This window comes from Ostrinia nubilalis, chromosome 24 (genome assembly GCF_963855985.1).
Source record: "Ostrinia nubilalis chromosome 24, ilOstNubi1.1, whole genome shotgun sequence".
In the NCBI taxonomy this organism is placed as follows: Eukaryota; Metazoa; Arthropoda; class Insecta; order Lepidoptera; family Crambidae; genus Ostrinia; species Ostrinia nubilalis.
This window is the reverse complement of record NC_087111.1, coordinates 5872419-5898982: the sequence shown is the minus strand read 5'-3', so window position 1 is coordinate 5898982 and position 26564 is coordinate 5872419. Positions and strand designations below refer to the sequence as shown.

Sequence of the window (26564 nt, the reverse complement as noted above, 5' to 3'; positions counted from 1 at the left end):
TCTGATTGACTATAGTAGCTTAAAACCCATACTAGTGAACTAATCCTAACTCTCGTTCCCACTACTGCAAGTCTTCTAAAGTGTGAAAACGAGTGATGGTATAATTAATTTAGAAACTGAATGACGGGGTGTAGAAACTGACCATAAACCCGCAAAGAATTCGGTCAATGGTCGAAACCCAGTCCATCATCATTTTAACCATCTTCACATTCCCAATGTTACTTGTTTAGCAAAATAATTAAATAATTACTATTATTTATGAATAATATTTAGTGTCTAAAAAGCATGATTTTATTTTACTAAATTAAAATAACCGAATCCCAAACCAACCAATATTTTAGGCCCATTTAATATTTTTTTTACATAGAACATAGAGGAAAATTTAGATGAAAATACTTTTTTGATTTGGCGCCACTGCAGATGATTTTTCAATCTGTGGCCGACATTGCAGAGTTGATAATTTCCGTTCGGATACACATTGGTTTTATACATTGGACAACTGATTTTGAACTGTTATTTCTGTTATTGCTCAGTAAAAAAATATTTTCGAATTATAGACTGATATAAATTTGTAACAAAAGTAATTTTAGTTGAAATAAATTCAAAATTATTGAGTTAGAATTAATTTTATTAAATCGTCTACAAAATGTTGTAAACCAAAACAGGCTGATTTTATTATTCTTATGTTGTTAGCACTTGCATTTTCGCGCCGTAAAGTTGGATGCATTTGTTTTTTATTCGCGTTCTATTTTTGTGTGTGACGGTTCCGTCCGGCGAAGGTTTATATTTTCCAAATAATTTTGATGATTTTCGTAAAGACCATCTAAATATTTGCAAGATACCTTCCGATTGCTAAAAAACACCAAGATGCAGAACGGAGACGATACGGCACCGAGCGCAGAAACTAGTGAGTACAAAGTTTTGTTGTCAAATTAAATGGAATAACAATCATTGTTCCTCTGTTTTCTTCACAATTTAGCGAAAATGCCGTTCCGACGATGTGTAAATATGTGAATTAATCTCTTTTAATTGTATTATAGCGTATATTTTTGAGTACCCACATAATGTCGCGTCGAAAAATATCGTTCTGACCATTGCAGTCTTATTGGAATTATATTAGATTGTGTTGCGTTCGATAAATTTCACTTGCATTTAAGTTTCGTGCATTGATTACAACCATTTGGGTTGCTTCCTCGGCTTGTAATTATTGATACTGTGGGTAGCTTAATTGGAGTGTGAAACATGAGTCAGATTCTTATGTTCTGCCCACCTCTTTGGTAAAAATGTTGTTGATTTATTAAGCAATTGGCTTGTGCGGAGTTTCCAGCGTAGTGCGCGTTTGCCTTTTAGCGGCAAAAATAATATATTTTCGCTTAGTTCTTGCGCAATCAATGCATTTGGCCACCTACTATACTTTCAAATTATTTACACCTACCTTCAATATGCAAATGGTTTCATAGGTCACTTATTCAATACTTCTATTTGCTCTGAATCATCAATATGAAGGTCTACAACTTTAGTGCAAAATAAATGTTACCTCATCATCTTGATATTTACTTTTATTTAGAAGTTAATTTGACTTTGTGGCTATGCATAATTTTTTTTTTTCATTATTTCTTTGGAAGGTAGACAGATATTTTTTTTACCATCTCTGGTATAGTTCAGTTTTATATATTAATACTTTTAAAACATATTTTCTGGATCATACTAGCAATAAAGTTTAAAATATTTACGTTATTCTTTTATCATTTTGTATTAGATTAAAACTAAAACATTACCATTTTCTGGTAGCAAAATCTACTCTATCTATAGTATTTTAAATATGTCTATAGGCCATATTGATGCATTAGCTGGAAGCCATTAGCCTCGCTACAGTATATCCGTTTACATAAGTACACCTTTTTTCACCAGCATTCGATCAAATGATCATCAATTTAAGCCTGTAGATTGATTATTTATATTGAATTAATATCTTCTTAAAATTTTTGTTCCTTATTTACTAGATAGAAACTAAAAATAATTTACGATTGAATAAATACATATTTATTTTCAATTAGAAATGGAAAATTCAATATGATTTCTAGTATTTTTCAGCATAGAAACTATGTGTGGTGGTTTATTGTTTACAGATACTTAAAATATGGCTACATAAAATTATTATGTAGTTATCGGTTACATATGTGCACAGGTGTACGGTTACATTTGTAATGTGGTATCACCTTGAGATCGCTGGGAGCGAATTTGCTCATATCAATATACAATAATGGTGTATAATAACTGGCCTCAAAATATAATAGACTGTTGAAAAATTAAAATATTGAGTTTGAAATATGTAGAGCCATATCAGCCATTGGTACATTATGGTAATTGATGATGATTAACAACCAAATATTTTTCCAGTGACTCTTCCACTCAATTATTTTGGCTCAGCAATGTGATGTCCCAATTTTATTGTTTTATTTTTTAATTAAAATAAATGAAAGTTAATTTGTACCGTTTTATAAATTGTTTTAAAGACTGGCCCTTTTAATTAATTTTTTTTAACTCTAAACATATTATGATGGGTTGTTGCCATTTCATAAATTGTGATACATGTATGTCAATTAATGTGATTAAGTATACAGTTTGAGTAATTTCATGTTATTGTTAAAGTTAGATGAAAAATGTAATGTCTCATTCTCTTTCAACCAAAATACACCCTAGCATCTATCTTTCATTACACATCCAAGTGCTAACTTGGCAAAACTTACTATATTGGTTTACACGTTAATAATATCAATTAATAAATTCTATATTTTCACTTCTTTTCGCGCTATTTCTCTGCACATTTCTGAAGCAATGACATGCTACGTTGCGTGCCAGCCGTCTGGTGTCATCGTAACTACCGAATCGTTCATTAAAACTTATTTTAACATAAATAAATTGGTTTATATTATTGTATTTTCACGTGACCCACCGACGGAGTGCACCTTGGATGGATATTTTGACACTATGACACCATTTTATCGGAGGACTTCACTTTTTCTAGTCTAATTTTGCCGTCATTTCTTTGTCTCACTAATTGCTTCTTTATAAACATTTTTTCTTGGTCTAGACACGTCTAAATATTTTTATTTTACTTAGATGTTACGGAGAGTGGTAAATTTTTTTTAACCACTAATTTCTAGCAATGCAATACCGTCTTCCAGGAAAACGTGTTGCCAATTTACCTAATTAACGGCACTAAAAGCTATTGAACGTGGTTGTATATCAATACAAATACCAAGTTTAGTGTTATTGGTAAACCGAATTCACGTAATCGGCTATTCTTTAAATTACCGACGTTTCCCGCCAAATCGAAAGTCAGTTGGCAAACATTACTGACGCTGAACAGTGCATCAAACGCCTAATTAATCTTGTAATGGATGCACTTCTTTTTTGAAAGCGACACGGGTATCTAATAGACCTTTGTAATAGATATTTGGTGTGGCTTTAAATAAAAAATTATTTCTCTACATTTTGCAAGAATACCTGTACCCCCAAATGTAGAAACAAATGAACCCACAAAAAGAAAGTGTCTGAAGAAAACCGGGAACAAGTGTTGTAACCTTCCTCAGGAAGGTTTTCTTGGGCTTGGGACATTCCTGAAACACCTTAGAGGCTATATTATTTAGTTTAGCTTTAGTTTTATCCAATATTCCTACGATTTGGGCTCTTGGCTCATGAAGATTTTGAAGATAAACACCAGGATTTTGATCTTACTTGTTACAAAGCACCTGAAAAGAAGCTATACCTAGAAGTTACAGAACTTGGGATTTAAAAGGGACCACTAAGGAAAAGATTGCAACCATTTCGGGTACAATCTGGATAACCAAGTACCCAATTGCCTAAAAGAGGTCACAGACAGTGAGGTGTGAGTGAATATTATCCATGCATTCGCAAGACTTGATCTTGATTATGATGTAAAGTTTCGGTATTCTTATCTTACTTATTGATGAATTAAGACATTATACATCATTATGAGAATTACTGGTCATTAACAGGATTCCGAGAAAAACAGTCGCCTCTTTTCATCAAAGAGAAATAGTCATTTGCTAGAAAGTGACAAGAATAGTCATTAGGGAAAACGGGCGATAAAGCTATATTTAAACCCTAATGAATAAGTAATAAGGGTGTTCGACATTTAATCTCATCAATTGCTTAATTTCTCGGTCAAGTAAGCTGTACTTTAATCTATACTAATATTATAAATGCGAAAGTAACTCTGTTTGTCTGTCTCTCTTTCACGCCAAAACCACTGCACCGATTTTGATGAAATTTGTCATAGAGATAGTTTAAGTCCCGGGAAAGGACATAGAATAGTTTTTATCCCGGTTTTTGAAACAGGAACGCGCGTGATAAAGTTTTTCTGTGAAAGACAAAATTCCACGCGGGCGAAGCCGCGGGCGGAAAGCTACTATAAATAAAATATAACGAACTGGAGCGATGTTTCCTATTGCTGCGATTTAACGCTCCATTTGCGATTTAGCTAATCGACTAATCGATTAATTTTAATTAAATCTCATAATATATCTGAGGCTACTGATATCTCTAAATTATATTCTGTAAATTGGCATCAATCTCCATGCACATAGCTTTGAGAATGCGCGATTTCTTTTTCTTGACATAATTATTAAATAGTGGCAAGTCGGTACGGATTGTGTTATTACTTTTGGATTTAAGAGCATTAGCACGTTAAAAACTTAAAATATTACATGTAATTAAATGATTTGTAATATTAATAATGTACTGGCAATGTTTTTGTCGGCAGAAAATAAAAAACGGACGCAACACATGTTGTGCAACTAAATTTCATATTAGCGGATAAATTATCTGCAATCGGTTTCGAATTTATGTTTATACTGAGTAAATAGTATGTACACAAAAAATATAACTTGATCAGGGAGATAATTTAGTTGGCAAGCATAAAATTCTATCTTAAATTAATGTTTCAAAAATGAATATGGAAAAGAAATGAAAAGAAAGCCAATTGACTGAATAATTCAATTAAGAATTTTCAAAACGTTTCTATATTTATCCCAAAAGACCTTGGATGCAAGTTTTCCTTCCTCATATAGATGATCAGTACTTTGCTACTTAGCTGTCCCTTTGCCAATAACTTTTCCTTACTTTTGTTCTACTGTGATGCTAATCAGATGACTAGACTGCTTACTACCTTTCGCATGGTCTCAATTTTACCCTTGATCAGAAGTTCCACTGACCTCAAAAATTATTTTATCAAAATAAAAAAAATCATGATAAGCATAATTTATTAACAACATTGGTAGCGCCATTGTGGCAAGTTTTATTTTTAAAAGTTATGTTATCTGGCAGCTAAAGGTCATTCACTGAAAAATTTTGGTGTAATGTGCAATGCAAACTTCATTTTTTACTCTCAAAATTATAAATTCATTTTCAATTCAAAAACATTTCCTAGAGATTTGCACAAATATCTAGTTACAATGGTTTAACCTGCACGACCGCGTGCTAAATAAAGATCCTAATAAAGATACTAATCATCATAAAGCGACATCTATTGAGCGGAAATATGCATATCCCATTGACACTGGTAAATACTTTGTCCAAATTCCAGAAGGTGCGGAAAATCAAAGTAAACCTTAGCACCTTACATGGTAGCAATAGGGCCAATAGGTGTGATTTTCGGTTTTCAATATGAGGTAGGAATAGGATTGTGCCCCATGACTGATGCCCATATTCACAAACGATGCTTGCTTAAGTGATGCAGCAAATGGAACGCACAGCGTTGAGTAGAGCTCTGTGATTGGTTCGTGTGTGACCCTGTGCGACCACGCGCCCTGTGAGACCTCATAGTAATGTTTGTGAATACGGGCGTGATTCTCAGAACACGCAACTTTACAAAGAGGCCAATCGCGAAGTCGCGTAGTGGTTATCACATCTTATGCAGCAGCCGTGGTAACGAACCGTTGCATTTCTGATAAGATTATCACAATGTCCGTGACATCCAGCTTGGAATGTAAACAATAAACACACTCAAGAGTTTTATTTTTGAATTATTTCTTTACGATAAATGCATTCGTGTTTGCACACAATCAATTATCGTTTCGTGCCCCCGCAATTTGTCAAATTGTGTCAGTATTTTTGTCATTTTGCTATCGCCAATTTACTGTTAAAAAAACGGCGCTACGACGAAAAAGCTTAATTTGTGTCAAACAAAAATAAGGAACTCGGAAGCAATATACTTACTTGATTGATGATGCACAGACAAAAGTCACATAGATTAAAATGAATGAAAAGCCTTTACGAAGTTGTGGCGGACCTACCAGCTAGTTGTTACTATTAATAATGTCCCATCGATCGCACTTAATTCGGTCTACTTTTAGAGCTGATAGCACACCAATTCAGGTGGTTTCAACCACTATCCTAATCTGGACGCAGTTTAAAATAAACTAATCCATTTTTGGGTCAATCGTATATTCTATAGGCTACCACAATAATTTCTTTTAACGATTTTCTCTTCCACTGTCTGTATCGCCAATTAATAAGTAATACATGAACGAAGCATGAAGTTTTCTACATTCCAACCTTTTTTCCAGCCAAGAAACCAGTGCCTGAGGAAGTGACGAAACAGTCGTTCCGTCTGAAAGTATGGCGTCACCTGGAGTCAAACGGGCTGGCTATGTTCCCGCGGCCGGTGTACAATCGCATCCCGAACTTCAAGGGTGCTCCGGAGGCGGCCGCTAAGCTGGCAGAGCTGGATGTGTTCAAGAATGCCGTCACGGTGAAGGTCAACCCGGATAAGCCTCAGGAACCTGTGAGGTCAGTGATGGAAATTGTCTCTGTTATTACATGAGCAACTTTGTATAGAAATGATATGCCGTTTGGTGAAGCAGCATAGAGTGTGGCGAAAAAGGTAACTCCTGGAAAAGGGGTGCAGGACAATTTCCCCCACTTTTCGTTCCTACCACTGGAACTCTTGTATTACGAGGAACTTCAGCTTGTCTGCTAATTTCCATGGTTAGGCCATTAAAAGATGAGTCGTCCGGCAGATGTTTATCTCCTACTTTGTAATTCAAAAGGCAGGATTAGTCGTAAAACTATGATGCGTGTAAAAAGAGTATTTTCTCTGGGGCAAGGGTGGGAAAATTTTTTAGCCCTTCGTGGGCTGAAGTTAGCACGCAAGTTGATCTACTGCTTCAGAGGAAAGTGGGAGAAAAAGTAAGTGTGTTTCCTGTGCAAAAAGAGCAGAGAAATTTTGCATGTGCTTTTACCTAGAAATGTTTTTCCATCCAACGCAAGATGGAGTAAACGTAGTCTTTTACTGCCCCTAGCTTTGGGGAAACGTACAGAACTTGACAAACAACTAACTGGCTTTTATTGACTTCCAATCACTTCTCCCCTTTGGAAAACGGATTTTTAAAACCACGAAGTAAGCGTTAACTGAAATATTATAACGTACAGTTGAATTCAGTGTATCATGCTACAATGACTGTGTTATGCAAGCCATGACCGATATCTTGGGTAATGCATTCCGCGTTGAACGTTGTAACTTTCTTCTGGTTACATAAAACTTATTTGAAAAATGCTTATAGCTGCATTATAATTTATTTGTGCTATTTTCTCTTGATATAATTCATTCATATTAGGCTCGTTTCAACAAATATTTATTTTTATAGTTGAATGTACTGTAATAATTGAGTTAATGAACAGCAATTTATAGAAACGAAGCAATAGCTATTTAAGTTTGAAATAGGGTTATTTTAAAATGGTCATTCATTTTGTTCCATTCGCAAAATGGTCACACTCAGATAAAAGTTAAAGTCTACCTAGTTTTGAAACAATAGTTCAAATTGTTAGTTCAGGTTGACAATGTTAAACAACTTTTATCTGAGTGTAACCATTTTGCGAATGGAACAATATAGAATGACCATTTTTGCATTCGCGACGAAATGCGAATGTGACGGTCTGCGTCAAACCCTTTTAAGGGTTAATTATATGGACATTCTAGTTCCTATACTTTTGTTAAGAGATCCTGGTGTGTCGCTTGTTAATTAATGCATTGTTTGACCTCAAAGTAACTTTGATAACCCCAAGCGCATAAAGTAAATAATAAACATATCTATTAATTCTCAATTTGTGACACAATCAGTAACTTTGACTTTGGTATACGAAAATGTAATTTACGGTTACTCTTCGATTTTTGTTGCTATGCTAAAAAGGGACTAAATAGAAATGTAGATCTTGATATAATAAAGGTTAGGAGATTCTTATGGCCTGTAGGCTAAGGAATAAGGATGCGCGTCGCGATACGATTTTATCGATTTTACGCGATAAGCCCATACGTTTATCGTCTAAAATAATCGATAAGTTTTACCACGGCGCGCTCCTTGCCCGGTTATTGATGGGCGGAGTCAGAATCATTTAGCTGTCATAAAAATATCGCTTCTATTGTTTCTACGAGTAAACACAAATTCGCATGATCGAGGCTGCGCGTAGCGGCCTGTACATTTTCCTCTGCAAAGTTGATTGACCCTTTAATCATCAGCTATTTAGGTCCGCAGGTCTTCGCACGTTCTTCAATTTTCCTACACCATTTTCTCGTCTATTTTCGTATACCTACTATAGTTACGGCTAGTTCATAGTTATTTATATTTAGACATAATAGAGACAATATACAGTAGGTGTTACAGTTGAATGACGCACACAAATTACGCTAGTAGGTGCGCCGAACTATTGCACAAGTAGTTGCCTTTTGCGAGTTATGAGACAAGTATCTATTTGAAGATTTATTTTTTAGTAACTAGCTTTTTACCGTCTTCTCCCGCGTGAATTTCGGTCTGTCCCTTTCAAAAAACCGGTACAAAAGTTTTTCATCATTATCGCAACTTTCTCAGAAATGTTTTTGTACAGTCAGCGTCGAATAGTTCGTGGCACCCACCCTTAGCCAAAAAGTTCGCAACACGTCTTTGTTACAATTGGGATATGGTTGAGTTGTCAACTTCTTGGCCACCTTGGTTGTCACTATTTGACGCTGGCTATAACTAAGGTCTACTGAAACGACCTGTATTATGCAAATATAATGACAGTGGTATGTACCTAATACTTTAAATAAATCTTATCACGTTTAACCCACCGAGAAAAATACATAATGCATGAGATAATGACACAGAATTATTGAAATTAACATTGTTTCTGTTGGGCACTACATTTATGTATAAGCGTCTGTTTGCACTAGGTTCTAATTAATATTAATTGATGCACTCATTAAAAATAATGTCAGGCAAATACCTACGAACTTGTTGTATGACTCAACTGTACTCGCTATCATTAACAAATAAAAATGTTATCTTTCTATCTTACTTAAATCACTATCGGGGTTCCTTCAACGTTGTTTACAGAATATTAAACAAATCTGAGCAATTTCTAATAGAATTAACCAAAACTATTCAGTGGCAATATGGGTGCTAAGTTTTCTATACTAATATTATAAAGAGGTAAAGTTTGCGTGTTTGTATATTTGTTAAATTGTAAGGGATAATCTCGGGATCTACTGAACCGATTTTAAAAATTCTTTCACCAATAGTAAGCCACATTATTGCTGAGTGTCATAGGTTATATAAAAAACCGAAAAATTTCACGCGGGCGAAGCCGCGGGCGGAAAGCTAGTCTGAAATAAAGAGAAACAACGAATATTGCGAATAAATCACAACTACTTGGGTACATACATCGATTATTTTATCCTTTATCTCACCTTGCGAGTCTGTTTTAGAATTTCATATACATTCAGTATGTAAAAGGGATTTTTTAAAGATTTTTTTTTTAAATTCTAATGGACTCCTTATGAATGATTTATTTATCTCAGTGCTCGAATTAATTTAGAATCAGTCAACTTACTATGTTGCATTCAAAAAGCAGAATCGGTGCTACATTTTTTTCATAGTAGATACTTGAAGGTCTTCATTGGTTTTCAATATAACATTTTGTATCTTAGTACCCATTTGAAGAATACCTTCAAATAGTCGCGCCCAGTTACCTATAATGCTGCAATATAAGCCATATACAGCTGCAATATAAGCCATATCGCCCTTCAAAAGTAAGAAGAATAACGGTGGCCTGTTTTCAGTGGGCACCCAGGCGTTGACCGTCTTATTTAGTGCGTCTCAGCGAGCCTCTCATTTATAAAAAATCAATATAGTTGCCACAGTATTTTTATCTTTATTCTCTCATTATGCCTGGAGCAACAAAAAACGCTCTGCACTATATGTATTTGCCATCGCATTTTGAACTTTTATTTTCTTGTCTTACAGCTGATTCCCTTCCAGAGTAATATGCCTAGAACAACAAGACTCTGCACTATATTTGCCACCGTATTTTGAACTTTAACCCTCATCTAACAGCCGACTTTCCCTTCCAGAGTGATATGCCTTGAGCAACAGAAGAAGCTCTATGTCCCTGTGTCCCGTCTGCTTTAATAGTACTATAGTTGCCACTGCATTTTGAACTTTGTTCTCTGGTCTAACAGCTGGCAGTGGCACTTATATTCGCTGCCGCATTTTGAACTTTATTCCCTCATCTAACAACTGATTCTCCCTTCCATCCAAGTGACAACAACATCCAACATGTCCTTGTGTCCCGTCTGCTTAAATAGTATTATATTTGCCACTGTATTTTGAACTTTATTTCCTTATCTAACAGCTGAATCTCCCTTCCAGAGTGATATGCCTGGAGTAACAGAAGACGCTCTATGTCCCTGTATCCCGTCTGCTAAAATAGTACTATAGTTGCCACTGCATTTTGAACTTTATCCCCTCATCTAACAGCCGACTCTCCCTTCCAGAGTGATATGCCTAGAGCAACAGAAGACGCTCTACGTTCCAGTGCCGCGTCTGCAGACCGGATTCCTGAACCGCCTGGAGTTGCCTGATGGTGAGACCGGACCAGCTGCCATCAGGAAGGCTGTCTCCCGCAACGGAATGGAGACTAATGGAAAACCCATTGGTAAATCTATTTTTTTATGCATGACAAGGCAGGTATTTGACCGCAATCGCACCTGGTGTTAAGTGAGATGCAGTCTAGGATGGTACATATCTGCCCTGTAAGTGCTCTTGCCTTGAAAAGGCATTCTCATTATCATCATTTCAGTCATAGAACGTCCACATAGTAGTCATAGAATGATTTCCATAATGACCGGTTGGTGGCAGCCTGCATCCAGCGCCTTTCTGCTTGCGTACCTTTATGAGGTCGTCGGTCCACCTCGTGGGTGGACGTCCTACGCTGCGCTTTTCGGTACGTGGTCTCCACTCCAGAACTCCACTGCTTTATGATATTGTATTAAAGTCCAAAATCAACTCTCATGATATTCGGATAAAGTCCCAAGTTTACTCTGGCTAGCGTAAAGAAAGAAGGCCAAATTCCCCATTTACGTAAATCTGGTAACTTTCGAGGCGGTCGTGCGCAGTGGGGCGACTTTATGATGGTCATGAATGCCCGAAATAAGGTGAAAGACAAATACTATGATAGAATTTCAAGTATAGTCCACTTTTGTTTCATTTGAGTTTTTAAAAGGAAATCATATTCGGTGAAACGAAACCTGTTTGAAACACGTTTTGATTTTTTTTTATGTGCGTTAAGTTGCAGTTTTTTTTTATTTCACCACGCGCTTTGGGACCTGGAAAATCACAGTATTTCAGTTCTTTCCTGTAGTATAACTGGCAGTATTTTGATTTTCAGTTCGTAGTTACTTAGTCAACATAACGAGTACCTGAAAGCACATAATCAACATTATTATTCTGTGATATCAAGTAATAACACTAATAACCGATTCAATTATTCTTCATGTTGCAGGTATTGAAGATTCAGTTTCCTTGGATCTTGTGGTGATGGGATCGGTGGCTGTTTCTAAGGAAGGCTACCGCATTGGGAAAGGACGAGGTTCGTAATCTAAATCCTCTACCTCAAGAAATTACCTTAACGTTCTGTACATAGAGGTCACATTTGAAGAATTCAGAAAGTTAATTGTATTTTTTTTAGAGAATCATGCAATATACTTTTTAATTTTTAGGCTATGGAGATTTGGAGTTTGGCCTGATGATGCACATGAAAGCTATCAAGCCGAACACACTGGTTGCCACCACCGTTCATGATTGTCAGGTAATAAATCATTATTTTAATATTTATAACATTGAAATTCCGAATACAAAATACATTAGTAAGGTCAGATTCGACCAAACTTTTATCCGTGAATAAATCCTGATATAACTGGCACATTGACAGTTTCAGTATGGGAAATACGTCAAAACGGGATTTATTCTAAGATTAATATTTACTTTTGTTTGGTCGAATCCACCCTAAAAATACTACTGTAGTATCAAAGTTAAATGCGGTGTTAATCAAAGTATAAATTACACACACTTCTGAAAATTCTTACGAAATCATTATAGGCAAAAATCTAGCAAGGATCGCAACGAAACTGCTAGTAGTAACCAATAATTAAAACAGTACTGAAGGTCGATGCACAGCGATACGTGGTATTTGAAGAACATCCTCTATAACTCATCCAATCAACTGGTACATTCAGCTGCATTATTAAATGACCTATTGATTGATTAGCTAAATGTATGGCTAACAAAAATCTGTACCTATAGCCTCTAACTTTTACTAGTATAGAGAGAAATATTATTTTGTTTTGAATCTTATTTCACGTTATAAAATTCATAGAAATAAGGAGTGTGTAATTATCTAAATAATTATCTTAGATTTATGACTGGTTTCACCACTTGTTGACATAGTATCTGATAGCCTATAAGGAACTTTTCTGTCAGATAAACTATACTTTTTGGTTTCAAACAGATATCTGACTATTAAAACCACTGGTAACCAGCACCCTTTTTGGAGGAGATTTGGTATTTTTGTTACAAAGCATCATCATAATGTTAGATTGGACAGAACTATTTGAAATTTACGGCCACTATTTACCTTGATAACTGTACCTCCACATATCGTGACTGAACGTTACGAAATATCAGTCCGTTGCCGTTTGTTAATGTTTTTACTATCATTTTAGGTGTTCGACACACTGCCCGCCGAGTTGTTCGGCCCTCACGATGTCCCCATTGACATCATTGTCACGCCAACACAGGTGAATATCCTACTAATATTATAAACTAGCGTCCGCCCGCGACTTCGTATGCTTGGACCCCGTTTTACCCCCTTAGGTGTTGAATTTTGCAAAATCCCGTCTTAGTGAGCACCTACATTCTAAAAGGAACGTTTGTTTTTATTTGTATAGAGAACAATAGTGTCTAGACAAACCTAAAAAGGATTTAGGACGCTATTTGGATCAAATATGTAATTGCTCAATAATGAATAATAAATAAAATAAAATAAAAAATAAAAAAATGCAAAATTTGAGACTCCTAGCACTTGTAGTTTCTGAGTGGGATGAAAGATGGACAGATGACCTTATAAAGGTTGCAGGAAGGCGCTGGATGCAGGCCGCTTCCAACCGGCCAATCTGGAAATAATTGGGGGAGGCCTATGTTCAAAAGTCGAAGACGTCATTTGGCTGAAATTATTATGATTGTGAATTTGTGATAGTTCGTAACTGAACTGATTTAGATTAGAGATAGTTTGAGACCCAACATAAAATATAGAATTCTTATCCCGGTTTTTTTAAGCGGGATGAAAGACCGTAATACACACGGACGAAGTCGCGGGCAAAAGCTAGTATTGAAATATGTCTCTGTGTAACTTTAACGGTCATTTGTTGCTGATGGCAACTACTATGCCAGAGGTCACGGGTTCATAGCCCGTACATTTTGTGCATAAACACTTGTCTAAATAATTATGTTTATAGCGTTGCTTGGTTTATTTAGTATAGCCACATAATAATAATAAGTACTACGTACAGAAGTTTTACTTCGCGAAGGTATTTAAAAAAATGTATGCTCATTGTCATTAACAATATGGTGTAATTTAGCCTGTCTCAAGAGTCAAGCACCATTTTGTTGACAAACGTCAGTGTTCGGCACTGCACCGAAGCTATAGGGCTGACTTCGGTAAAATGATGTGACGTGAGGTGCCAAACTGCGGAAAATGGCGGAGGAAATACATGATTTAGCATGAATTATCATGAATAATATTAACTACTTATTTAACTCTCAGTGTCTTGAGGCAACTATTCTGTGTTTTTACTATTATTTAGGCAGTTAAATACTGCACAGTATTTATTACACCATTTTCTTTATTTTCTTCCATCATACAGAAGAATACGCGTGCGTGAGTCAATGTTCGCTCGTATGTGAGGCCTTAGCGAATAGTATCCTGTAGGTGGGCCATCGTGCGTGTTTTGTTTTCGATGTAAACTCGCGGAGATGAACAGGCCTGGTATAGCCGACAACACATAAATCTTTTTTTTTTTTTTGCAAAATCGAACCTATGTAAAGAAAATTATTTGAAAGACATGACCAACTTTACCTAGTTTGAAATACCGGTGTATAAAATAATATCCAAAAATAAATATTTACTTTTAAAAACTTACTTATTATTAAAAATAGTAAAAAAATGTGTTAAAACAGGCAAAAACTTAAAACAAGTTTGTAATTAAGATCATTGTCCCCATTTCGATATCGTTAGTGTTTTTGTTCGTAAATGAGAGCCACCGGTTTTTATAAATTTCTCTTTTTCTCCCCTCAATGTGCTATCTGATTATAAAATATTGAGTATTGACTGTGACTGTGACATGACAGCGTATGACACGAAAAGTGGCCAAAAAGTTTATAAAACGACCTTATTCCAATGATAATAAAGACGTGTTGTTAACTGCGAACTTATTGGCTTTTTTGGTTGTCACGAACTATTTGATGCTGACTGTCAGCTTCACAGTGTTCACCTTTATCAGTGTATGCGTGCGCGCCGCATACGTATTGGCGCGCTCACATACAAACGGCGCTCGTGCGTTTCTATGAAGATGACTTACTCATTTGTATTTACTCTGCCTTTATGTACTACAGTCCATACAATAACATACCGTAAGGATAGTAAAAAATAACGCTAATTTGATCCTTATTCCACAGGTGATAGAGACCCAGCGTATGAGCCAGCGTCCGGCGGGAATTCTATGGCATCTGCTGTCAAACCGCCGCGTGACGCTCATGCCGATACTGGGACAGCTGAGGGAGATCGAAATGCTGTGAGTAGTTGTTTATATTGCCAATGTAATTTGAACCTTATTCAGCTGTCATTAGGTTCAAGAAAACCAATGAATGATCACATCGTCAGGGCAATTAGGCTCCACGATAGGAGTAAAACTCTCTAATTTATCAGAGGCAAATGGAACTTCCTTAGTATAACAGAAACAGAAATGTACTTAATAGAAATAATAATATTACGTAACATAATTAAACTATATCGATGTGGTTGTTGATAGGAAATTCAATTGAACAAGCAATTAAAGAGGAAAGACAAACAATCGATTTAAATCGTTATTAACTCCTACTGTCATAACATGATTGATTTTGCATGAAATTAACATTTCCCCCTCCACTATTCTATTCTATTCTTCTAGATAGAAAAAAAATGTAGCAAATAAATACTAGCTCTCATTTCTATGTACCTATAACAGCCTTTCGGCAGGCCTGGCTCACTCCGCGCGGTACATCCGATAATTACCTACAGCGAAGCGCCCCGCCGGCGGGTATTATATCAGTCGAGTGTCACGCGCGCGCCCGTCGGGACTTGATGTTTTGCCTTTAATAAATAATTTCTTTTGAATACAATTTATGATGTTTTAAGAATTTTATCGTTAAAATATTAACTATTACCTTTCCGTGTAGGTAAATGAAACGGAAGAGTAACATCGATACACCAAATTACGACAAGCTAGTTCTTTTACCATAATGCATAGGTACCCCAACAATATTCAGTAAAAATAAATTGTTGCCAAAGTACAGCGAGTAACATTAGATTAAGTTTGTGCAAAGCCAAATACAAATATGATTTTCGGGTGATGCCTCGCTCTCGTTCTAGGATGTAGCCGTTTCGTGTTTGCGTAGTAAGTAGGTAGGTATGATGTCATTCTTTCTTCTGTGATAGTAGGTATGTTTAATTTATTTGTCTTATGTTAAAATAGGTATGAATGAAGACATTGTATTAAAATAAGTACTTTTTTATCCTAAGTAGGTATTTAAAATGTTATTTTTACAAAGGTAAAATAACACTAATACTTACCTACATACGTACCTCATTACAAATACCTAAGTATGTAGATTAATTCTATTTTTTCACTAGACAGCATAGCAACCCTAGCAGCGTAAGAAGAGTTCAGAGGCACGCGATAGAAAGAGACAAAACTTGTAGGTGAATAAAATTGTAGGTACGTAGTGCTGTGCGAGCTGAATTCCACTGTATCGCGTCGTAGCAAGACTCGCATTTATTTAAATCGTCTTGCGGAGTAATCCTTCTGTACCTGTACTATTACTTATTCTGTGCTTTCGGGTTCGTCTTCGAACATAGGCCTCCTCTTCAATCTTCCACCGACTTCTGACCCTGGCCACTTGCATCCAGTTTAAAAAAAACTCATAAAAACTCATTTATTTCTGTAAATATGCTTAAAAAAAGCACTTTTACATTTATTCCAGCTTGTTGCCGGATGTCATCTGTCCATCTTTTAGCGTTTAGCCCTCATCATTTATTTGTTACTTAATGAATATATTTGCCAACAGTGCAGGCAGGCCGTGCGTGCTGAAAGAAGTGGACACGGATGTAGAGGAGCGCACCGCGCAGCGCCCGCGCCGGCTGCGTCGCCGCACTCGCTCGCACAAGAGCCAGAGCGAGGGAGAGGTGAGATGTTTGTTAGGTTTACTATTGTAAAAGAAAGATAGGGCAGCAAGGTTCTTGAGTAGAGGCCACGTACTGGAAAGCGCAACGTAGGATGTCCACCCACAAGCTGGACCGACGACCTCATAAAGGCGCTGGATACAGGCTGCCACCAACCGATCCTTGGGGGAGGCCTATGTTCAGCAGTGGACGTCATATGGCTGAAATGATGATGATGTTGATGACTATTGTAAAGTCGGGCCGTATTTGATAACGTGATTTATTATGCAATGTGACACACGCTGCAGCGTGACCTTTGCAACGTACAGTACAAAATGTATAAGAAATATTTTGACGGTTATGTGCCGCGCCGCGCAGTAACAATAACCTTCTAAAGTGCGGCTCAGCCTTGTAACATGAAATCAGTTGGAGGTTCCTTGATCAAACCTATTCCAGATCGGGTCCGCTAGAATGAGCCATTGGATATGGCCTTTTCTAAGCATTCGCATCAATGATTTGAGTTGTGCTGAAGATCTAGGGACCAGAGAAATCGTCGCATTTCCTTCACTTCACTAGGACAGCTGTTTCTACTCTTTTCACAGTGGTGTTGTTTACACTTATCAAAGCAAATTTTTTCACGTTGTTAATTCCAGATTAAACTTGAATGACTTGCTCTTCTAACTAAATTAATTATTTTTAATTTAGTTAGAAGAGCAAGTAAAAATTATGATTTCTCCTACAGGGTAACACAACGGAAGGCGAGGACGGCAAATCCGGTGGCAAGCCGCGGCGATCGACGCGTCGTCGCAACAGCAACAAATCCTCCGGCAAAGAGGGCAAGGAGGGCGCCGAGCCGCGCCCGCGCCGCACCAAGCGGCAACGCCCGGTCATTGACTTCTCCGTCAAGGTAACTAGAGATTACCTACACCTAACTTTCCCACCAAACTCATTGGCAGGGGGCGCCACCATCGTTCAACTTTATAAAGCCCGGTCTGTGAGCATGTAGAATTTTGTCCAATGACCCCTAGCTACCCATCCTTAATTATATTGCTGTCGCGACTGTGCGACTGGCACCGGCAGTGGGTGTGCGAGCGCGATAGCAACATAATTCCGCGCGAGCGATAAGGATGGGTAGCTTAGGGTCATTGGACAAAATTCTACGTGCTCGCAGACCGGGTCCAGCTCCGGCAAAGAGGGCAAGGAGGGCGCCGAGCCGCGCCCGCGCCGCACCAAGCGGCAACGCCCGGTCATTGACTTCTCCGTCAAGGTAACACATAGAGAGGGAAGTTTGTCGATTGATCACTGTGGATAGTAAGATGATGTCAACAGCAACAAATCCTCCGGCAAAGAGGGCAAGGAGGGCGCCGAGCCGCGCCCGCGCCGCACCAAGCGGCAGCGCCCGGTCATTGACTTCTCCGTCAAGGTAACTAAAGCCCGGTCTGCGAGCACGTAGAATTTTGTCCAATGACCCCAAGCTACCCATCCTTATCGCTCGCGCGTAATTATGTTGCTGTCGCGCTCGCACACTCTGCGGGCGCCCGTCGCACAGTCGCGACAGCAATATAATAATTACGCGCGAGCGATAAGGATGGGTTCCTTGCTTGGGGTCATTGGACAAAATTCTACGTGCTCACAGACCATACTATAGAGATTTTGCTCAATAGCTCACCGTCGATAGTAAGATGAAGTCAACAGCAACAAATCCTCCGGCAAAGAGGGCAAGGAAGGCGCCGAGCCGCGCCCGCGCCGCACCAAGCGGCAGCGCCCGGTCATTGACTTCTCCGTCAAGGTAACTAAAGCCCGGTCTGCGAGCACGTAGAATTTTGTCCAATGACCCCAAGCTACCCATCCTTATCGCTCGCGCGTAATTATGTTGCTGTCGCGCTCGCACACTCACTGCGGGCGCGCGTCGCACAGTCGCGACAGCAATATAATTACGCGCGAGCGATAAGGATGGGTAGCTTGGGGTCATTGGACAAAATTCTACGTGCTCACAGACCATACTATAGAGATGTTGCTCAATAGCTCACCGTCGATAGTAAGATGACGTCGGCAAAAGCAACAAATCCTCAGGCAAAGAGGGCAAGGAGGGCGCCGAGCCGCGCCCGCGCCGCACCAAGCGGCAGCGCCCGGTCATTGACTTCTCCGTCAAGGTAACTAGAGATGTTGCTCGATAGCTCACTGTCGATGTGTCGATAGCAAGATGACTTCAACAGCAACAAATCCTCCGGCAAGGAGGGCGCCGAGCCGCGCCCGCGCCGCACCAAGCGGCAGCGCCCGGTCATTGACTTCTCCGTCAAGGTAACTAGAGATGTTGCTCGATAGCTCACTGTCGATGTGTCGATAGCAAGATGACTTCAACAGCAACAAATCCTCCGGCAAGGAGGGCGCCGAGCCGCGCCCGCGCCGCACCAAGCGGCAGCGCCCGGTCATTGACTTCTCCGTCAAGGTAACTAGAGATGTTGCTCGATAGCTCACTGTCGATGTGTCGATAGCAAGATGACTTCAACAGCAACAAATCCTCCGGCAAGGAGGGCGCCGAGACGCGCTCGCGCCGCGCGACTGTGCGACCGGCACCCGCAGTGAGTGTGCGAGCGCGATAGCAACATAATTACGCGCGAGCGATAAGGATGGGTAGCTTAGGGTCATTGGACAAAATTCTACGTGCTCACAGACCAGACTATAGTTTCCAACATGGCACAAATCGGAACCAGCGATCCGGTATTGACGGTGGCACCCCCTGTCAATGTCACGGGTGGGACAGTTCAATGTATTGTGACTATAGCGAGTACATCCATCAGGATGCCGCTCGATAGCTCACTGTCGATGGTAAGAGGAAGCAACAACGATGCTCAGTGTCCATAGTGTCGATAGAGCCGCCGCAACAACAACAAATCCTCCGGCAAAGAGAGCAAGGAGGGTGCCCGCGCCGCACCAAGCGGCAACGCCCGGTCATTGACTTCTCCGTCAAGGTATAGTTGTTAAAATTAACGAAGGCGAGTAAGCTTTACATGTGTGGTGGCTCGCTACTGTTGGTTTTTCAAAAGTTTTCGTTATGTGCATCTACAGTCTACACGTACACACACAAGTAAAGCTCACTCACCTTCGTGAGTTGCAAGAACTAGAACACATAATCGATAAAATGCGGCGATAAAAGTTTATAGTGGCGCACATCCTAGGCCTATAAATTCAGTCATTTATTTTGGAAATAAGCTTACAAAAAGCTCATTTACTCGTGCCAGGCTAGTATTACTTAACCTTACCACTGCTTCGGGACACCAAATGGGCCAGTGCTGAGAAGAAGCAGCGCAAGAAACTATTCACTATACAGCACGGAAAGAGTGGGAGTGGTCCTATTATTCTCTGCTGGAATCTTGGAAGTTGCCATGTAGCATATGCGAGTTGGCTTTGCCCAGAAAAAAACTACTTCTGATCGCGTGCGAGATGTCTGTATTATATTTTAACAAATATGCCGAATTACAAGACACTAGTTCGGACATCGTGTGCAATATAATACCGTCTACATAGCCGCTACATAATATTATCATCTCGGTCATTATTGAAATTCTAGTTCAGTAAAAACTTGTGGCACATACGCTGACAGCCGCAATTTATACCCACGATTTACGAGCTATTCGTTTGACGTAAAACTATTTAGTATTATTTGCAATAACCAGCTGTTAATATGAAAAAAACCGAGGACCTTTGGGGAATCTCTGTCAGTATTATTGGGACAATTATTGACACCATAGCTCCTCACCTTGCATTCATTTTTAACACATGCATTGATCAAGGTTGCTTTCCTAGTTTAATGAAATTAAGTAAAATAATCCCATTGTTTAAGGCTGGTGATAAATGTGACCCCTCTAATTTTCGGCCGATTTCTATTTTACCAGTACTTAGCAAAATTTTTGAGAAAATTATATTTCATCAACTTCTTTCTCATTTTATTTTCAACAAATTACTTCACAATAAACAATTTGGTTTTACCAAAGGTAGAAGTACTACTGACGCTGGAGTAGCACTACTGAAACACGTCTTTGATGCTTGGGAGAGTAAAAAAGACGCTGTTGGTATTTTTTGTGACCTTTCAAAAGCGTTTGATTGTGTAGACCACCAAACCTTACTAAAAAAATTGCGACATTATGGTGTTTCGGATGAGGCACTTGATCTGTTGAACTCGTATCTCACAGGCAGAAAGCAAAAAGTTTGTATTAATGGAACTGAGTCTTCTGGAGCACCTCTTACCATGGGTGTGCCACAGGGATCGATATTGGGACCTTTGCTATTTCTTATTTATATTAATGACCTTCCCTACTTTGTAAAAGATCTATGTGATATTGTGTTATTTGCTGATGACACATCTCTCATTTTCAAAGTTGATAGAGGTAAAGTAAACCTTGATGATATAAATGACACACTCTCACAGGTTTTGCATTGGTTTACTGTTAACAACTTATTGTTAAATGCAAACAAAACTAAGTGCATTAAATTTACCTTACCTAATGTGAGGCAGGTTCCCACACAATTGATGGTGAAGAATGAACCATTAAATAGCATAAGTTCCACAACATTCTTGGGAATCACTTTAGACTCTAAACTTCAGTGGGGTCCTCATATTGAAACCTTGTCAGCAAGGCTCAGTTCAGCTGCTTTTGCAGTGAGAAAGATAAGGCAATTAACTGACATTGAAACGGCAAGGCTAGTTTATTTTAGCTATTTTCATAGTATAATGTCATACGGCATATTGTTGTGGGGCTCAGCTGCGGACATTGAAACTGTGTTCGTTCTGCAGAAGAGAGCAGTGCGGGCCATTTATAACCTTGGACCCCGATTTTCCTTGAGAGAATTCTTTAAGGAGATTAATATACTGACAGTAGCTTCACAGTTCATTTATGAAAACCTTTTATATGTTCGCAAAAATATAGAGCAATTTACTAGAAAGAGTGATAAACTTGCCGTTCCAAATTTCAGACTGCACAAGATTGGTAATTCATTTATGGGGAAATGTATTAAACTTTTCAATAAATTACCACAAACTGTTGTAGAATTGCCCATTCATAAATTTAAAGCACATATCAAAAGCACCTTAATGAAAAAGGGCTACTATAAAGTTGATGATTATATAAAGGATAAAAATGTTTGGAATGTTTAACTACCTAGCTCGCATTAATACTTATGACTATAATTTGTATATTTTAAAGACTGTAAAACCTTGAAAAGGAGGCTGACAATAGTGACTGAGTTTCTTGCGCTGCTTCTTCTCAGCACTGGCCCATTTATTGTCCCGAAGCAGTGGTAGGGTTAATATTGGGACGTGTAAAAGCGCTTTTTTAAAGCCTATTTGCAAAAATAAATGAATTTTATGAATTTTATAATTTTTAATACACATCCATTAACCTGGATGGCTATCTATGTCATTATTTAATCACGAACAATAGGTTCACTGACCTTTGCAATTAGGTTTGAAAATCTAGCAATAATTCGAAACTGTTCTTAGAATCAAACGATTCGACGTCAAGTGGCAAATATTGGAACTAATAACCCAGTATGATAGTAGCGCCCTCATGTTAATGTCATAGCTGGGACGGTTCAGTGATGGACAAGTATAATAACCTACGATATTAGTACACTCACCAGTTGGCGTCACTGTCTTAGGCACTATTGAGTGACAAGACTGTCGCCCGTATTCACAAACGATGCTTGCTTAAGTGAAGCAGCAAATCGGACGCACAGCGTTGAATATAGCTCTGTGATTGGTTCGTGTGTCACCCTGTGCGTCTACGCGCACTGTGAGACCTCATTGTAGTGTTTCTGAATACGTATACTCGGCAGTCGGCGGCGCCAACTGAAGCTCAAATACTGTAACCCTCATTGCGTGGCAAAATATTGACGTCATCTATACTTGTTGATGTAGAAAAGTTTAAGGCTGGGTTGCACCATCTTTATTTAACTTTGACAAACGTCAAAAATCTGTCAAACTTCATACAAAAAGCAACGGTAACTATGACGATAGTTATGGTTAAAGTTAGGTGGTGCAACTCAGCCTAAAGTTTGATCTATTTTGTTACAGATTTCAAACATCAGTCCCAACACTCGAGTGCGCGATCTGAAGCAAGCGCTGTCAGAGCGCGGTGTCAAGCCACAGATCATGGTTTGGAAGGTATAAGATATTTGTTATTATTATAGTTTTGTCTCAAATGTGGCATAAGATGTAGTTTATTATAGTATTGTGATCGTGAGTACAAAATAGTAGGGGAAAGAAAATGATTTTTTTATTTTACCAAGGTTTCTCTGTCGCTAATTTGAGCTTTTTTATTACAGGGATTCCGTGGATTCTGCTATCTTCACTTCTTCAAATCTGGACCTCAAAAGGTAATTTTATATCTTATAGTACCTAATACACCTCCATAAGATGCCACGGTAATTAGTTTATTGTACGAACGACGGTACATCAAGGTAAACACCGTGGCACATTATTTCGTCGCAATAGGTGTAACTTCGTATTGGGGGAGGCCTATGTTCAGCAGTGGATGTCCTGAAATGATGATGAAATTTTTTTGCAAAGTCGGGGCGACTGCAAAAAAAAAAATAGTTTGTCGTCTATACAAAAAAAATGGTTTAAGCCTAGGCGCAGACCACAGTTTTTTTGTCGCTCGATAGTTAAATCGGGCAGTTAATCAGTATGGGCATGTATGGAAGTGCGCACATTTCACCGATTTGATTTCATACAAATTAAAATCGGGTTCAACTATCGGCCGATTAAAAATCGATGGTACCTATGTGTCTAGGCTTACTTTCATCATCATCATTTCAGCCATAAGACGTCCATTGCTGAACATAGTCCTCCCCCAATGATTTTCACAAAGGCCGGTTGGTGGCGGCGGCCTGCATCCAGCGCCTTCCTGCTACCTTTATGAGGTCGTCGGTCCACCATGTGAGTGGACGTCCTACGCTGCGCTTTCCGGCACGTGGCTTCCACTCCAGAACCTTGCTGCCCCATCGGCTGTCAGTTTTATTTTACTGTATTTTTGTCATCAGGGCGAAGGCGACAGCGCGCCAGCGACCACTATCAACATGGACAGCGTGATAGCCGCGCTCGCTCAGATGTCGGTCGGCGGCAGCGGCGCCGCCGGCGACGAGGCGCGCGACGACAAGCCGCGCCTGCTGTGCGTCGAGCCCGCGCCGCCGCGCCGCCCGCCCGCGCCCGCCTCGCCCGAGCCCACGCAGGTAGGTGCCCTGTGTGCGCGGCACACGGGCCAGTCCCGCCCGGCCCGCGGCCACGAGGCGACGACAAGCCGTGCCTGCTGTGCGTCGAGCCCACGCAGGTAGGCGCCCTGTGTGCGCGGCACACGGGCCAATCCCGCCCGGCCCCGCGGCACGAGGCGCGCGACGACAAGCCGCGCCTGCTGTGCGTCCCCAAGGATTACCACATCGACCACATCTTCTGTGCTGCCCGTGTCCAGGTGCTTCTCAGTCTCACAACCTTATATACATAAATACCTCAATAGATGGTTGGTCCCTCGAGTTATCATCATCATCTCAGCCATAGGACGTCCACTGGTCCTGCTGAACATAGGCCTCCCCCAATGCTTTCCATGTTGCCCGGTTGGTAGCGGCCTGCGTCCAGCGCCTTCCTGCTACCTTTACGATGTCGTCGGTCCACCTCGTGGGTGAACGTCCCACGCTGCGTTTTCCGGTACGCGGGCTCCACTCTAGAACCTTGCTGGCCTATCGGCCGTCAGTTCTGCGTACTATATGCCCTGACCATTGTCACTTCAGTTTGCTAATCTTTCGAGTTATGTCAGCACCTGTGGGATCAAGTGGGACCTCTAATTTACCTGAGGCATTATGGAAAATTTGCCTGTACTTCCCACGCCAGCCAGACTGGTTGAGGAGTGACAGGAGGCAAACGAGCAGACGGATATTTACATAAAAACGCTTAGGCTGAGTTGCACCACCTAACTTTGTCAAAATCCATACAAAAACACCGGTTATCGTTATATTTACGGTCAGTTTTTTGCCGTTTGTCAAAGTTAAAGTAAGATGGTGCAACCCAGCCTTACTCTTTCACGGATGATGCATATTTACTCGTTGCAAGTGTTTTGAGCAGACATTTTTCTTTTCAGGAGGCCGTACATTGATTTTCCGAATGCTGAAGCGATCGACGCGTCCTCTTCGACGTTTTGATAACGAATACCTTGTATTATTTCTAAAACACGCATATAAACAAACGTTGCTCGCTTAGTTCGCACACGGAGACGCGCCAGTCGCATTCCGATACTAATTGTCTAGTGTTAAGGTTGATTTTCCTTTGCGCCGGCTCATCGGCTCGAATTGTCTACGTCACTTGGTTTTAATGTTTTTGTGTGACGTAGATGTAACCGGTAAGAAGCGATGGTTCGATTTTGGTTTTGTTTGAACGGTTGTTCGCTCGGCCACAGTGTAGGAAAGGTAAGAGTAACTTATCTTGTATTAAAAATGATTTGTTGATTCTGCTAATGTACTTTGTTATGGATTTGAAACGTAATATTTTATATTTTATTTATTCTAGACTGTTGATGATTTGAATAGCTTTAGATGTTGCTGTTACACAAATGAATTTTTTACCTGTACACTTGTGCAGAGATGAGTTACTGGTTTGCCAAGTCAGTCTACTGTGGCACTTAGGTTTTTTGTTGTTTTCTCCTTGAGCCGGCGCGTTGTTTAAGAGTGAGCTATATTTATGAAACCCCTACGAAAGATATATCTATACGAATGTTTTAGTTTTCTCTAGTCTAACGTTAGTATGTAACAGCGCAAATAGATTTATTTACAAATACTTGTTTTCAATGCAGATACGTTTTAAGCATTCTTCCATAATTTACGATAAAAGATGCTATATTTTAGTATAGAATAGATTGAACTCTGAGAAGATTAATATATTTTTAATATTGTTAAGGTGCTTGTATAACAGAGTCCCAAATTAGGTAGAACTTAGTTGATGGATTTGACTAGCGTTAAGAGTATTTATTTGGAAGCGTTCGGGTTTGGGGCCCTGTTAAGTTTGTCCTGTTGTGTATTTGTGCCAACTTTGAGTACATGCAATAAATATTTCTCTTGGATATTTAGATTACATTATTAAGGTCTTAACTATTTTTAACATATCGTGTGTATGTGAGTTGGTATAAATATTTAGTGCACTTGCGGAGTCAAAAGTTACTTTTTCAGTATTAGGTTATGTAATTTAAGACTTGAAAAGTAATATATTATTGAAAATGGAATATTTAAATTATCTATTTTAGATTATGAAGTGAACTATGCTTCACTATTATTGGTCTCTTAGCGTTAAAACGAAGATGTATTTTATATAGAAGGTATTTGTATCGATGTATTTTTCGAAATTTTTAGTTTTATTTTGGCAGCATAATAATATTGCTTGGTAATACATTTAATAAGCATTTTTCTAACGTTAGTTTCTATAGAGTACTATCTCGCACAATAGCGTTGTGCCCCAATAACATTGTTATTCCTCACATGCAATTTTAAGCACTATAGATTATATATTTATGTATATAAACTTGTTAACACTGATATTTGCTAGTTTATTTTGTAATCTTTAACGTTGGGATAGCAAGCATGGATGAGCGTTTTTTTGTTTTGTATTTTTTTTTAATAAATTTATTGAACACTTATTTAATTTGTTTTGATTTTCATTTCAACTTTCAATGTAGCGTATGTCTGAAACTAACAACGTTTAGATGATCTAAAAT

The 26564-nt window shown here is 39.0% G+C and overlaps 1 protein-coding gene across 1 annotated transcript; it reads left to right on the top strand.

Moving 5' to 3' along the window:
* The first annotated feature begins 721 nt into the window (after positions 1-721).
* On the top strand, positions 722-26486 carry LOC135083615 (uncharacterized). Its single transcript, XM_063978314.1, has 19 exons — positions 722-907; positions 6594-6816; positions 10835-10995; positions 11842-11928; positions 12059-12147; positions 13061-13135; positions 15072-15187; positions 16719-16836; positions 17555-17719; positions 17984-18079; positions 18164-18235; positions 18477-18601; positions 18872-18965; positions 19012-19113; positions 19160-19261; positions 22886-22975; positions 23137-23187; positions 23854-24042; positions 24942-26486. Exons 1-19 carry the CDS (start codon positions 868-870, stop codon positions 24954-24956), a joined length of 2010 nt encoding a protein of 669 aa, XP_063834384.1. The 5' UTR covers positions 722-867; the 3' UTR covers positions 24957-26486.
* The last annotated feature ends 78 nt before the right edge of the window (positions 26487-26564 follow it).